The sequence below is a fragment of the Cygnus atratus genome, chromosome 4, assembly GCF_013377495.2.
Source record: "Cygnus atratus isolate AKBS03 ecotype Queensland, Australia chromosome 4, CAtr_DNAZoo_HiC_assembly, whole genome shotgun sequence".
Taxonomy (NCBI): Eukaryota; Metazoa; Chordata; class Aves; order Anseriformes; family Anatidae; genus Cygnus; species Cygnus atratus.
The window spans coordinates 66,505,769-66,520,344 of NC_066365.1; the positions used below are offsets into that span (position 1 = coordinate 66,505,769).

The 14,576-nt window shown below is 38.6% G+C and overlaps 1 protein-coding gene across 6 annotated transcripts in view; it reads left to right on the forward strand.

Annotated features, from left to right (window-relative positions):
• The window catches only part of SH3TC1 (SH3 domain and tetratricopeptide repeats 1), a 33,123-nt gene that overhangs the window by 2,438 nt on the left and 16,109 nt on the right, over positions 1-14,576 (forward strand). For 3 of the 6 annotated variants that reach the window (XM_035547277.2, XM_035547279.2, XM_035547280.2), the window contains exons 1-5: positions 3,531-3,752; positions 4,378-4,659; positions 6,906-6,980; positions 9,420-9,547; positions 12,956-13,061. In XM_035547277.2, coding sequence (XP_035403170.1) covers positions 4,419-4,659; positions 6,906-6,980; positions 9,420-9,547; positions 12,956-13,061 — 550 coding nt within the window. In that variant the 5' untranslated portion in view covers positions 3,531-3,752; positions 4,378-4,418. Of the gene's footprint in view, positions 1-3,530; positions 3,753-4,377; positions 4,660-6,905; positions 6,981-9,419; positions 9,548-12,955; positions 13,062-14,576 lie in introns of those variants that run through there. The other 3 variants (XM_050710369.1, XM_050710368.1, XM_050710367.1) reach the window with 1 other exon arrangement.

Here is a 14,576-nt window from a genome sequence, read left to right on the forward strand (position 1 = left end):
TTTGGACAGCATCCTACACCAAATATGAATTTCTTCACTGAGCATCAAAGAGCATGAGATATAAGTAAAATGTTTTGTCAGTGCACACAAATATAGAACTAGTTATAAAAGACAAAGTATTCAAGATATTAAAAAAATCTTTACTCCATTTCTTCGTCATCTTGTACTTGTTCCTATCAATGAATAATTAGTTGATAGTAAATACAATAGTAGAAGTTAGGATTCATAAATTTTTATGAAAAACTTGAGTGATTCAAGCACTGAGGGTTAATATTTTCTAAATCTTATAGTCGTTAAATGTTTTTCCCTGCTTTGGTGCCTCTGAATCTGTTTTAATTTGTACTGGAACTACTTGATAATAGATGAGAAAACATCAAGCATAATAAAGATTCTGACGTACCTTAGCATTGTTTTTTACGTTACGGTTTTTCTCCTTGGGGTACTTGATAGTCAAAGGTGAATAGTACAAGAATAGACGTGATGCAAACTTCAGTGAAAGATTTGTCACTTGGGTTCAAATTTGTATCCCTTGAGATGTGTTTAGATGTTTTAAAAAAAAAAAAAAGGCATCATTCTAAAGTGTATGGGTAGAGAAGGTGCCTACCTGCAGTGAAGTGATTTACAATCTTGTTCTCAGTGCTTATATATAGCTACATAGGCAGACACTTTAAGGTAAACATTACAGATGGGAAACAAAACTGCAGAGTTGAGCATGGCTGTCAAAGCTTTTTGAGACCTTAATTTTAATTCTGTGTATTTTGGAAAAGAAGAGAAAATGTTGAGAATTTATCACTTTTACTTTTATTTCCCCCATCCTGATTTGTTCCTTGCCTTAGGCTCTTAGATACTTCTTAAACAGATCATATCTATCTTGATTCATTCAAAAGTCCCACTTGTTCTTGTTTTTGCAGTGCCATGCTCTATAGGTTCATTCATAATCCTGTTTATATATGTTACCCTTACCAACAGGCAGACACTCATGCAGAAGACAGGAAGATTTAATCAATATCTGTTCTCTAACTCACCTGAATTCTAAGAATACAAGTTACAGTATGGTTTCTGGTATTTTTTTTTAAAGGGAGATATTTCTGCTTGTAATAGGAGATGATGGAAAATATTAATATTCTGAATATTGAATTTCACTTCTGGGATTAAGGATAATCTGGTCTAAAAATAAGAACTGGGTTTGGAATTCATAGAACAGTATATTTTAAACTACCTTTGGAATTTAGTTATCCTTAATATCACAGTATTTCTTCATGAGACACCACACATAGGTACCGAAGTGTTTAATTCTTAAGTGTGAAAATATACATATAATCATGGTACAATATGAAAAGGAATGGTGTTAGCTACTGATATTACTCTAAGGAAAAGATCAGCTATATAAATGGATAAGCATATCTCTAGTAATGTGAGTTCAGGCTCTGGCAGGCCTGTATTTTTAATCATTTATAATTAGATCATAAGGGCAGATTGGAAGTTTTACAGGAGAGTTAAAGAAACTGAGATATGAAGAAAGAACTGCAAGGTTACCTAGGTATGTTAGTGGAAATACTCTTTTGGGAGAAGTCACTAAGATCCATTGAGTTTGAGTTTGTCTGTGTTTTGGAAGTGTATATAAAATTTTGTACAACTTTATGTTGAGAACCACGGAGCTACAGCACAGTCTTCTGAAAAACAGCCTTGCTGCTCTGACAGGCATTTAAAAAAAAATTTAAGTAGTGAAAGGGGACAACGAAAATATTAAAACAATGTCCGTCCTAGATCTCTTCATACTTCATTAACTTATGTGGCTTAATTCTCTCAGTTGGTCATGCTACCTGCACGTATACCTTGTTAATTTGTTATAATTGTGTAACATTCTTCTGTCTATACATATTTTACTGTTTATTCAAGTGCTCTGTGGGCTAAAGTTCTCATGACTGCAGAACAGGATGGAGGTTGTGCAAACAGATCGCTGCCTTGTCCTGTGTGTCTGCCCACCACAGCAGGCAGAGAGGGGATGGTGACACTGGTCACGATGGCCATCAATTTGCTCAGGTTTTGGGACCTATGACATGAGGCTTGGTAGGGAGCAAAGTGCTGGAAGTCGTCTATGTGAAAGGGCAAACCAGAATAACATGCTTTAAGATACCCCATTTCATAGTGAACAGATGTGGTGGTTTTACTCAGGTGGGCAGCCGAGTTCCACCACAACCATTCTCTCACTCCCCCTCCTCAAAGGGAAAGGGGGAGAAAATGTGATGCAAAGGGCTCAAGGGTTGAGATAAGGACAGGGAGATCACTCAACAATTACCATGATGGGCAAAACAGACTCACTGTAGGGAGATTAGAGAAATTTATTGCCTATTACTAAAAAGCTAGTAAAACAAAGTGAGAAACAAAGAAAATAAACTAAAAACACCTTCCTACCACTCACCCTCTTCTACCTTCTCCCCCCGAGTGGCGCAGGGGAACAGTGAATGGGGGCTGCAGTCGGTCTACAGCACTTCATCTCCACCACTCCTTCACGGATCCTCTGCTCCATGTGGGGTCCCTCCCATGGGATGCCATCCTTCCCAAACTGATCCTGTGTGGGCTGCCCACATAAACCCACTACAATAGAGAAGGGAGAGATTTGCAGACTAGTCTGAAGGCAGATCATAAAGGGACACTAGGGTCACTGGGCACTAGTCTGAGGTTTTGGAACAATTTTTCATCTACAGCTTTAGTTTTAACCCATTTCTGCTGGAAAAGAAGCAGCAGAGGAAATTTCGCAAAGATTACAAGTTTGGTATACTTACAATGACAGTAGCTTGTTAATGAGCATGGCTGGAGTAAGCACAGAGGAATTTGGGTTCAAGTCCGAATGACAGAACTAAGGAAAAATCTATCCTGTGGCTTTATGGAACCAATTAAAGAGGCATGTGAGAACCCACTGAGGAAATGGGTCTAAATATCAGTGGGACATGTGCTGGCTACATGAGCTGCATCCTTTGCAGATGCACTGGATGATGGCTGTTGCACTTTTTACATAGAATCGTTCAGTTGGAAAAGACCTCTAAGATTTAGTCCAACCTTTAAAACTGGCTTTTGAAACGGAAGTAGCTTGTACCCATGAAATGGGATCTTCAGGACATCTCAAGTCAGCAACTTGTAAAGGGAGCAATGAAGCTTGCAACTACTTGTGCTCTACTTCCATTTCTATTCCTTTTTCCTGATGTTCATGCCAGTAACAGTGTTGCTGCCAACAGCCTCAAGCTTCAGTGGATCTCTGCTGCTTTACTGCAAAGAAATATTTGGATGCTTGTATACCAGTCTTCCAGCACTGGGGGTTCCTCCAGAGGATTCATTCTTTAACTGGGTTTATAAAAATTTGCGTGCTTGTTTCAATTAAGCATGCAGTACCCATTCCATCCTTGTCACCTTCAGAAAATGATGTTTTCTCCTGCATTGCCTATGTTAATATGAATGATGCTATCCCTTGGAGGTTCTGCATTAGAGCTGGCCAGGAATGAATAATTAGCAGTGGACACAAGTACGTTTCACTTCAGGCCTTGGATTGCTGCTATTAGTCAGATTTACTTAGTGCTTTGTCACTAAAGCACCAATGACACGTGACTGCAGGAGCTTTTTCCGGGATGAATTTGGGTGTTATGCACCAGTTCTGTCTGAAAGAAGTCTAAAACGTAAATCAGAAGGTGACAAGCAGCATTTTCAAAAGGGAAATGACAAACACTAGTGAATTTCAGACCTCCCTGTCCCCAAAGGTATGTAGTAGTGTTAATTTCCTCCTCGCTTCAGATGTGCAGTGAGGGAGACTGAGGTGTTCATTCGGTAAAATGTCTTGCCCAGGATTAGGGTTAAGGTATGAAAATGAGGATGTTTCCTCCTTGTTTCCAGAGTAGTTTCTGAAGAAATTTCTAGAATATTTCAGATTGCTCACACATGAAACTTGGATATCTTTTGTGGGGTGTTTCCCAACACCCAGCCTGGGGAAGCACTCCATTCTTTTTCCCACCCCTATTTGTATCTTCAGATTCAAGCAGCAGCAGAATAGCTTCGAGTGCTTTCCCCCGCCAGCTGCTGTGTTTCCAAGTGCTTCTTCCCTTCCTGTCACGTTGTAAAGCTGATCCCACATCAACTGTCCCTTGCAACAAAGCAACATCATCTTGGTGCTGTCATACTAATTGCTTTTTCTCCGTTATGTTCTTTTCTTTATTCTCTTTTCTGTCCTCTATTACTTAATAGATAGGGTCTCCAATCCTGGTGGGTTGTGAAATAATAGTTTATACTACAATTAAAAATAACTTCCACAGTAGAGGGACAGCTCTTGCATACGTGCATGTATTCTGAGATTTTTTTAAAATCCATATTTTCTTTTTCTCCCCCCAGATCATTGACAATGTTAATTGCATCACTGTGAGGAACTGCAAATGATGGCAAGTTTGGCAGCAGGAGGTGGCGTGTCTGTGCCCAGCTCTGATGGCACCATGGAGGAGGGAACCCCTGCTCCTAGTCCAGAGGGAAAGCAAGGCAGTAACTTGGAAAGGAAAGACACAGAGCAGGGAATGTGTGTGCCTGGCTGGGAATGTGAGGCAGCCAATGCTGCCATGAGCGCTGCCATGAGCACTGCCAGGGATGGAGGCAAGACGGACACAGTGCAAGAACAAATGGGTAAGACCTCTATCGATACATCCTGATCACTCTGCTCTTGACTTATCTTTGCATTTAAATTGCTGCTTTTTTGTTGTTTTTGTTTTTGGGGGGGAGGGGAGTGAGTGTTTTTTTTTTTTAAACATTGCTTGCAGTGTGCAAGCAGAGAGCTGTCGTGTTTTTCCACTGAGCTTTTTTCTGACCTACATCTACAGTACAAAGCAAACAGCTGTATTTCCTCTGTGACAATGCTGCATAGGTTGGCAAACTATATGATCTATATAGAAACTCACTTTAGCTGTTAGTTAAAATTAGCTGAGATGAAAATTATCAGAACCCAAGAGCCAGAAGAGTGAAGTGCAGGTACTTTGCTTAGTACTTTTTACTATAATCTCTAAGAGCTGGAAGTAAAGATGAGTAAGACTGCATGTTTCCATTTTACCATACCATCTTTATTTTTCTGCAAATTAAAACATACTTCATACTGTAAAAATATGCAAGTCAGAAACACTTTCTGGGTGGACTGGTGGAGTGGCATAGGTCTGTCAAAACCAGTGGCCAGACTCCTACTTTATAGCAGGTCTGAATGTGAGCTTTCTGAATGTGAAAATACTTTGAGAAACCACAAAAACTTATTTCATTTTAAATTGCATGTCCTATGGCTTAGAAAGACAATGTCTTTCTGTTCACAGCTGCAACTCTCCTGACATCCAGGAATACCAGCTACAAGTATCCCAGGGCAGTATAAAGTTTCTTTTCAGTTTGCCAAGAAGCATGCAAGTCATCCGTTCATTAAGAATGGGGCATGGAATGCATGTTAAATCTTTGAATCTAATTATAGAACTTCAGAAAATGTTTAAGATGTATTTATAGCAACTTTTATGCTTTAACTTAAATTTTATAGCAAACCCTTATTTGTAATTAAACTCCCTTGAGTAATACAATGCTTACTCATCATTTTTGCTTTCTCCTAAAGTAACAAAAATTAGGTTTAGTTTTAACATAAAATATTACTTGCTGGGTATTAGCATCTTGGCAAATACCTTTCAAGAAAAATCTCTATCTGATACTATAGAAATAATAGTAACGACTATTTCACATACCAGAAACATCTATTAATTAATTGCCCTTATTGACTATTGGATAATGATAAAATTGATAACATGTTGTTAGAGTTTTGACAGTTGTCTTGCTTGTACTTCTGGCTGAGCAGGGGGGTGGACCAGAGGAACTCCAGGGGTCCCTTCCAACCTCAAGCATTTCTGTGATTCTGATTCTATGATGCCACCTGCTCTCCTGCTAAATCTAAAGTGCTTGGGAACTGCAGTTTCTAATGCTAGTATAGTAATAATTAGCCTTGAAGATGATGCTTTTACTGCCTACTGCCTTTTTTTCCAAAGTAGGAGAATTCTGTGCTTCTGTATTCTTAGTTGATCATGTGCCTTTGTTCACATAACATCAACAAAAGCACTGAAAGGGAAGATATTTCCACATCCTGCTATATTGCAACCATTTTCTTAAAAGCAGAGCAGTAGAAAATGGCTTAAGATACATGAAAATTGCATCAGAAGTTTTCTTTTTAAAAAAAAAAGACTATTTTTTTTACCACTTTCTTCCTTAGAAATATCAAGCCTTGTCTTCACTGATTTTTTGCTCAGGGAACTTTGAGAAAACAGAACTCGCTTGGGTGGGTGTTTTCTAGCACAAAAACCTACTATTTCCAAAAGGACTGGAAGATACGAGTCAAAAAAAAGACTATATTTTTGTGTTAATTTTTTAAAACTTCATATCACTCTTACTTTTTTTATATTACCCTCCCTCCCAAGTATTAAATTTGTAACGACTATAAAGAGAAGGTTATTTCAACTTGTGTACGCATTGGTATGGGTCATTGATACTATTTGTAACTTATACCACTGAAACTTCAGCGGAGGCCGCTTTTTAGTATAGGTATAAGTGAAGAGACAATGGTGGCTGACTTTTGCTCCCTCCCAAATGGGACTTCTGTTTTCTTTTCCATCAATTTTCAATTGATGGAAAATTCCATCTTAAAGCTTCACGTTAAAATGATCAAACCAAGATTTAACTTTCTCCCTAGTAGGAGAGAAATGATCTTCAGATACTTCTCATTTTTGGAGAATTATAAAGCAGAAAGGGGAAAAAAATCTGTTTTGTTCTAGTACTTCTACAGTGCATCAAATGAAAGTGAGATTTTTTTATGTGGACTTTAAAAATGCACTTAACTGTTCATTTATTTATCATAACAGATTATCCACAAAAAGAAAAATGCACAAATGTCAGTTCAAGGACCCTTCCCAGTCAAGCTGAGAATTTTCCAACTGGTAAGAATTTTTCTGCCTTTATATCATGCAATCATACAATGCTCTCTCATTGCTTTTTCAAATTGAGACAGCTACAACAACAGCATTTGCAGTTGTCATTCCTCTAATTTTATGATATGATTCATGGCACCTATGAAGTGTCTAACTTCTACATAAGATTTGTTGACAATTTCTCATAAAAAAAAGTAATTTATTAACTGCAATAAAAGCTAGAAACTGTTTATGGACTATACTGGAACAGCTAAGAAAAACAAGAAAAACAAATAAAAAGTTCACTGTTTTATGTATGGGTTTCAGTTCTTCAAATGTCTTATTTCTAAGTTTGCAGCCCTTCCAAGTCTCAAAATTTAAAATGCTGTATTTTTAATAAAGCTGGAGTTGAGTGCAGTTCTTCAGGAAGCAGGTACAACAGGCTTCTCTTCAGGTGGGCTCCTGGCCTACTCTGTGAATTGAGGGTGTCATCACATTTAAATTTTCTTATGGAAAACGAAAAAACAGACTGGTTGTTATCATCAAAATATTTGACTCTTAAAGGAAATGTGTGAATTCCTCATCATTTGGGAGTTTCTTCTCCCTTCCTGCAAGCAAACTAGGTGCTCTTATACCAACAGATCAATTACTCCTCTGATAATTTGGGAGATGTTGATATCTGAGAAATATCTGTGCATGATGTCCTTTGTTGTCTGTCTGGCTTCAGTATTTGCATGAAGCGTGCAGACAGACTTAACTCACTGAATTTAAAGCAGCCCCTGAACCCAGTCTCCTGGATTCTGTTCTGGAGATAAAGAAATTGAAAACAACACTGGGATGTGCTCTGGCATATGGTGGTTTGTAGGGAAATTATTCATGCTTAAGTACATGCTTGCCTAACCCACATAGAATTTGGGTTTTTAATTAAGGTATGGAACAGGGCAGCCAGAAGATTACCACAGGTGCAACTGGGTTTTGGACTGTTTCATTCCCATAAGCCATTATTATTTGTTCTCTTGGCAGAAGCAGACATATTTTAGTCCCTTTCGTTCAATGCATTTATTATTTCATTCTTATTAACTCATATAAGACTTAAATCATGTTTATAGAGTTAAATATTTAACTTGAAGGTAATTTGATTATGTAAAATAATTTAGGCAAACTTTTCTTAAAGTAAGTCTTTTCTTGTGCCAGCATCTGTCATGGCTTTGAATAAAATGAAAAGATCAACAATGCTCTTACCTAAAAGTGATCTGAGTAATATTCAAAGGCTTTAATTTGTGTTCTTTGTGCTAACAGTTGATTGTATGAGCACAGCTATACAGAGAGGTCTTGTAATTCAGTAATACTGCTTTGTATCTCTGAGAAACCCTTCTTACTGACATTAATGACTAATTCAGGTTCAAGTCAGTCTTAAAACTCCAGAAACAGAAAGCACTCTGAAAACGGATTAAGATGCAACACTTCAGAATGTGAAAGTATCTGTTTTACTGGATTAAAAGGTGAAACTCAGAGGAGCTGGAATATTTTAGGATGCGCAACAACCCGTTATTGGTGGAAGCATGACCTATATACTTGCTTGCAATTGGAATTCTTCCTGAGTGGGTATTATTGGCTTATGTGCCTATCAAGGTATCTGAAACCTTATGAATATGATTTACTGTTATTGAGTTAAATTAACAGACCAGAAGAATGAAAGCAACTTTATTGAAGATCCTCTTTATCTGAGAGGAGCTAGCAACAAGTATACCCCTAGCTGTTGTAAAAGCTTCTCATTTACCACTTTAAGGTCTGAGCATAGGTATCCAGATTCTTTCACATGTGATGAGGAAATCATGCAAGTGAGCCTTTAGTTTGGCCATTTATCTTGGTCTGTACTGCTCAACCAGCTTAGCTGTGAAAGACCTTTTCCCATGTTCAATTTATAGAAGTCTTCTGAAGTAGTGGGGCTGATGTGTCAGATAACCGTGAATTTAAGATTAGCATTGAGCATTGTTGTAACACACTGAACTATGGTTGTCTTTTCCTGAGATGCCATTATCTAATATGTTTGCCTTGACTTTTAAAATATGCACAGGATATTTGGAAATCTGGGCATGTTCTCAATGCCTGTAGAGCTGTCTGATTTGATAAATTACCAATCTGCTTGATTTTTCCTCTTCTCTCTTCTCCATCCCCAAACATGACAGTTGTCTTACAATCTTTCTTCAGACTATCAAATCCTTTGCACAGCTGAAGCCTCTGTTTTAATACCACGAAAAATCTTGTCTTATGCTAGATCATTATTCCTACTGGATAATAAAAATGAAGAAAAAATCCCATATGTGCAGCAGCTCAATTTTCTGTGTCTCCGAAACTGTAAAAATATTTCTTAATGTAGATTCTCTGCTTTTGAGGGGTTTTCTGGCTCTACAAAGCTGATTCTTCATCACCAAACTTGTAGCACTATAAATGGATATCCTTCTCCAGATATCTCCTTGAAGTTAACAATGGTAAGGCGCAAGAGTGGATACCCCGATCCCAGACTCCAAAGACAGCTCAGAGAACAGCTCCGTCTTCTGGAAAATGACAGCAGGGAGGTCATGGCAGTTTTCAGTGTAAGTCAACTGTTTTGGAATTGAGAGGTTTATTTGTTCAGAGAATACAGCTCTATGCTACTGAACTCATCAGTGAGATGCTTGGGTTCCACGCCCATCTGCATGCTGTATCCTTGAATTTGAATGACCAGAGTTTCCTCTTGGTTCACAAAATGATGTACAGACATTAGAAATACCAAACCACTGAAAGAGACAGCAACACCAAATTCACGCCAAATAAACCTAGCTAAATAAGTTATTTAAGAATTCTAATTAAAATATCTTCTGCTTTGATTTACATCCCAGGAAATTGTCTTTTGTGTGATTTATTAATTTGCCCTCATACTGGCTTTTCAGTTTCCAGTTGCTTATAGTCATTTGGCATGTAAGTTACCTAGAAAATCCACTGCAAAGCCAAAGTGGAAGTCTGAAGGAGAACAGTATAAATATTGGACTTCATAGGGCTAGATAGCTATAGGTTTAAATTGCACACGAGCATTAAACATTTTTTATTACTGTCTTTAATTTGTTAGTATATAGGAAACATGTTCTGTACAACCACTGAGGTTTGCTAGAAATACAACTTAGTCTCCCTTTTCCTCTTGATGAAAAAAGCAGGATGATACCATTTGACCTTTGGCATCCTCTTTCTGTTTTAGCCTCCTTCACTAGCAAGCCAAACACTGAAATCTTAATTAGTTATGACTTTATGACTGTGTTAGATGTATATGTTCCTACATGATTTTCCTTTCATGTGTTATGAACCCTCCATCACCAGCCTGCTGATTTTGTGACTGTGAAAACAGTCTGTACTCCTGCTGCTCTGCTCTAACTTTTTGTTTAGGAGGAGATGGAGGAAGAGACAGGGGTGATGAGGAGAAGGAAAAGAGCATGCAAATAGGCTAGATTCGTGGCCTTATTAGAAACAGACTGGGAAAAGAACTTTGAAGGAAACAAGATTTATAATGATAAATTTCCTTAGAATGTTGTTTTGATATTCAGCAGTGCATAAAGCCCCTAAGGCTCAGATATTTTAGCATGTGTTGGCAATTTATTAATAGATTTCAGGCTCTTGTTAATATTTAATCTGGTGAAGAAAGGAGTATGCACAAGATCAAAGTAGTGATGAGGCGTGCCTGTTGGAAGAGGCTTAAACTGGACTTTTATTTTCAAAAAGGAATTACTATTTTAATGTGTTCATGTTGCGTGAATTAAAAAGAAATTAAACAGAATTATTTCAGAGAACTTTTAAAATCAAGACACAAGTCATAAACAGTGGATAAAGTTCTGTCTTGCTTAGATTACAGAAAATGTTTGAGGGAGAACTTGTAGATTTAAAATCAATTTCCAGATCTGTCTTGGGATTATGTGGCAAGGACTTGGTAGAAGGGGGTCTGCAGGGGTGACCTCTGTGAACAGAGCCAGTAGCTGCCCCATGTCCAGCTGGCTCCAAAAGGGACTTGCTGCTGGCCAGAGCCGAGCCCCGAGTGGTGGTGGTTGGGCCTCTGGGAGAGAAGATTGAAGAACAGGGGAAAAAAGAAAAAAAGACATGAAAGCTAGGAGAGAGGAGAGAGAACCAATCCTGTAGGCCCCAAGGTCAGTGCAGAAGGAGGGCAGGAGGTGCTCCAGGCAGGCAGCAGTAGTTCTGCAGCCTGTGGAGAGGCCCCTGGTGGAGTAGGCTGTCCCCCTGCAGCCCATGGGTCCCACATGGAGCAGATCTCCATGCTGCAGCCTGTGGAGGAGCTCCCCCCAGTGGAGCAGGTGGATGTGGCCTGGAGGAGGCTGTGGCCCATGGAGAGCTCCCGCAGGAGCAGGCCCCGGGCCGGAGCTGCAGCCCGTGGAGAGGAGTCCATGCAGTAGCACAGAGCCTGGGGGGAGCTGCCGCCTGTGAGGGACCCATGCTGAAGCAGTTTGCTTCTGATGGATGGACCCCATGGTATGGACCCATAGGGGTGCCATTCTTGAAGAGCTGCTGCCTGTGGGCAGCCCCTGCAGGATCAGTTCAGGAAGGATGGCATCCCGTGGGAGGTACTCCACGTGGAGCAGGGACATGGAGTGACCGTGAAGGAGTGGCGGAGATGAAGTGCTAGGGACTGACCTCAGCCCCAATTCCCAGTTCCCCTGCACCACTCGGGGAGAGGTGGAAGAGGGTGGATGGGGGCAAGGTGTTTGCTTTTAGTTTCTTACTGTTCTAGTCTGCTAGTGATAGGCAATAAATTATATTAATCTCCCCTCTTCCTTTGAGGAGGGGGATTGAAGGAGCAGTTGTGGTGGAGTTGAGCTGCCCAGCAGGATTCGTTCTTTTTTTTTTTTTTTTTTTTTTAAAAGATGCACTTCAATTTTATGATGTGCCAGGATCAAAGGTACAGTACTGGGAAATGATATAGTAAGACTATACCTTCTAGCTGTGCATCTGATTTATTCTCTGAGATACTGGTTCAGATATTTGACTCATAAATTGCCACAGTTATTTGTGTTTCCCTGAAAGATAGCAACCAACAGCACCGGAGAGCCCCAGTTTTAAACAGTTTGGTTGCACATCAGTTAGTTGTTTACTGTCAATCTTTGGCTAGAATCCATTAAGATGTATATTTCTTACACTGATTTGAAAGTTTATGTAGTTCTCACCATTAGCATTGTCCTTATAAAATTCAACATTGTAAATTATAATGATTATTGCTGCTCTTTGTTAAATTCACAACAATATGAACTGTTACAAATGAGGAGGAAAGTATCTTAGTGCATATTCTAAAAAATAATATTCCAACATATTTAATTAGTTTTAATGCATGGAACCAGTGAACAAGGGAATGACTGTTCCATGTCTCCTCTGGCACAAGACTGAGCTCAAAGATGCATCAAAGGAGGTATGTTGTCATATGTGTACAGAGCTCTAAGGCGAACCTACGATAGGATGCCGTGGATCCTAAAAATTTACAGTGGCTCAAAATATCTCTAGATCATTTAAAATATCAGGGGAAAAAAAATCCTTCTGCTATTTAATATTAATGCCCGTTCTCCGAGCAAAAGAAGTTCCTAAGCTGTAAATTGCTCTGGGCTAGGAGGGCATTCTTGGAAAGGATCACTAGATGCCTGCCTGGCTTTCACACTCCATATAGTGAATATTGGCCACTATACAGAGACAGGTCTGAAACACAGGCCTTTAGGTCTCACCCAGTCTTAATTCCAGAGTTGTGAATTTACAGAGAAATTATTAGTATAACTGGTAAGAATAAATTGGATTAAAATTTGTTTGGCTGTATGTTGTAGGTATGTGTTAAAGAAGAGGTATCTTATATAGGCCAAATCCTGTTTTGTTTTTTCTTACCCTTCTTAGTACATAATGTTTTAGTATAAATGTTAACTAGTGAGAAATTTTGCTTGAGCCTGGTAAAATTGTAATTAAAATATTGTTTTTGATTTTTTTAGGAGCTCTCTGCTAGATTGCTCTCTATTCACAGTGATCAAGATCTAATAGTGGTGACATTTAAAACTTTTGAAGAAATATGGAAATTTCTAACTTATCATTCATTGGGTAAAGCTCTTTTACCATACAACAGTACAATATGCTTTTTTATTCCTGTGCACATAATTTCTGATTGACTGGGAATATGTTGAATGTGATCTTGAGATTTTCAATGTGATAACTCCTAATAGCAGTAAATAACGTGCTTGAACGTAGTACTGGTGATAGGGCTGGAGAGACATCCCCCACCTCCAAGAGAACCTGCATTTGTACCAAAGCAGGTAACAGCTATCATTTCTGGATGGTGTTTAGTCTAAATACCCCAGCACCAGATCATGCTTTCTTTCCAAGCAGTTTATTCTAATCCAAGTGTTTGTGCCGTAGTGTCTAATCCATACTGCTACTTAAATACTTTCACAGCTTTTTCTGCTCACCATAGATATGGAGAACTTATAATTCTTTCCTTGCACCAGGCTCAGACCTAAGTGAAGACTTCTAACTCACGCTTCCCTCAGTGTTGTTTTCTTTAGGAAAATCCACAGTAATTCCTTTAATCCTTCTTCACAGAGTGTATTTTCTAGAACTCTGATCATGTTCCCCACTGGACTCCTCTAGTTGGTCCACATCTTTCCTGAGTAGTAATGAGCAAACTGGACCGAGTTGGTAAGGCTTCAGATGATGCTTTGCATGCTTTGGTCCTGTTTCTAAATCTGAGCATATGTTTTGTAGCAGTATGGTGCTGTTGATTTGAGTTCCATTTTTAATAACCTATAACTTCACGGGTCTTTTCTGAAGAATAGTGTTTGAATCAGATTTTGTCTTTTAATTTTGTTCACTTGATTATATTTTTCTTTTGTGTATGGAGAACCTTGTGTGCACTACTTCTTTGAGTTTGTCTGTTTCCATCAGACAAATCTAATATAATGAATTTTATTTTTAATTTTTTGTTATTTATGTCATTTTGTATTTTAAGACATTCCTGAGTGAAATAGAAAAAATACCTTTCTTATCCAAATTCACAGAGAAAGCACAAAAAGATGAAGTTTCTTATGTGAGACTGGCTGAAAGGAAATCAATTAGCATCTTCCAAACTGCAGAGTAGCACCTTGATCACTGATCTGTCCACCCCTTCCTCTCCACTGTAACTGTATACTCAAAGGATCAACTAATGTTCTAATCTTGGTCCCTGAAGTAATAATCTACCATCTATAACATACTACCATACTACACCATACTATACAGTACTACCATACTATACCATACTACACCAACTCAGATGTTCCTGTAACCATGATACAGCTTTGAAAGCTGTAAATCCTTATGTAAGGAGTCCCAATTTCCAAGATCAAGCACTGTCTCGTGGCTTACTTAACTCTGATATGCAGTATCATTTCTGTATCAAAGAAATTTCAGGAATTTGATACCCAGGCACAGTATCTACTTAAATCGACATAGCTGATTCAGGCAACAGAAATTTATGAAGAGATTATTTCTTGAGATTATTTCTAGTCACCTGTTATTACGGGATGCTAAGCAGCTGTTATTCAAAGCTTGCTAGTGAAAACCTTTGAAATACAGCTAAAC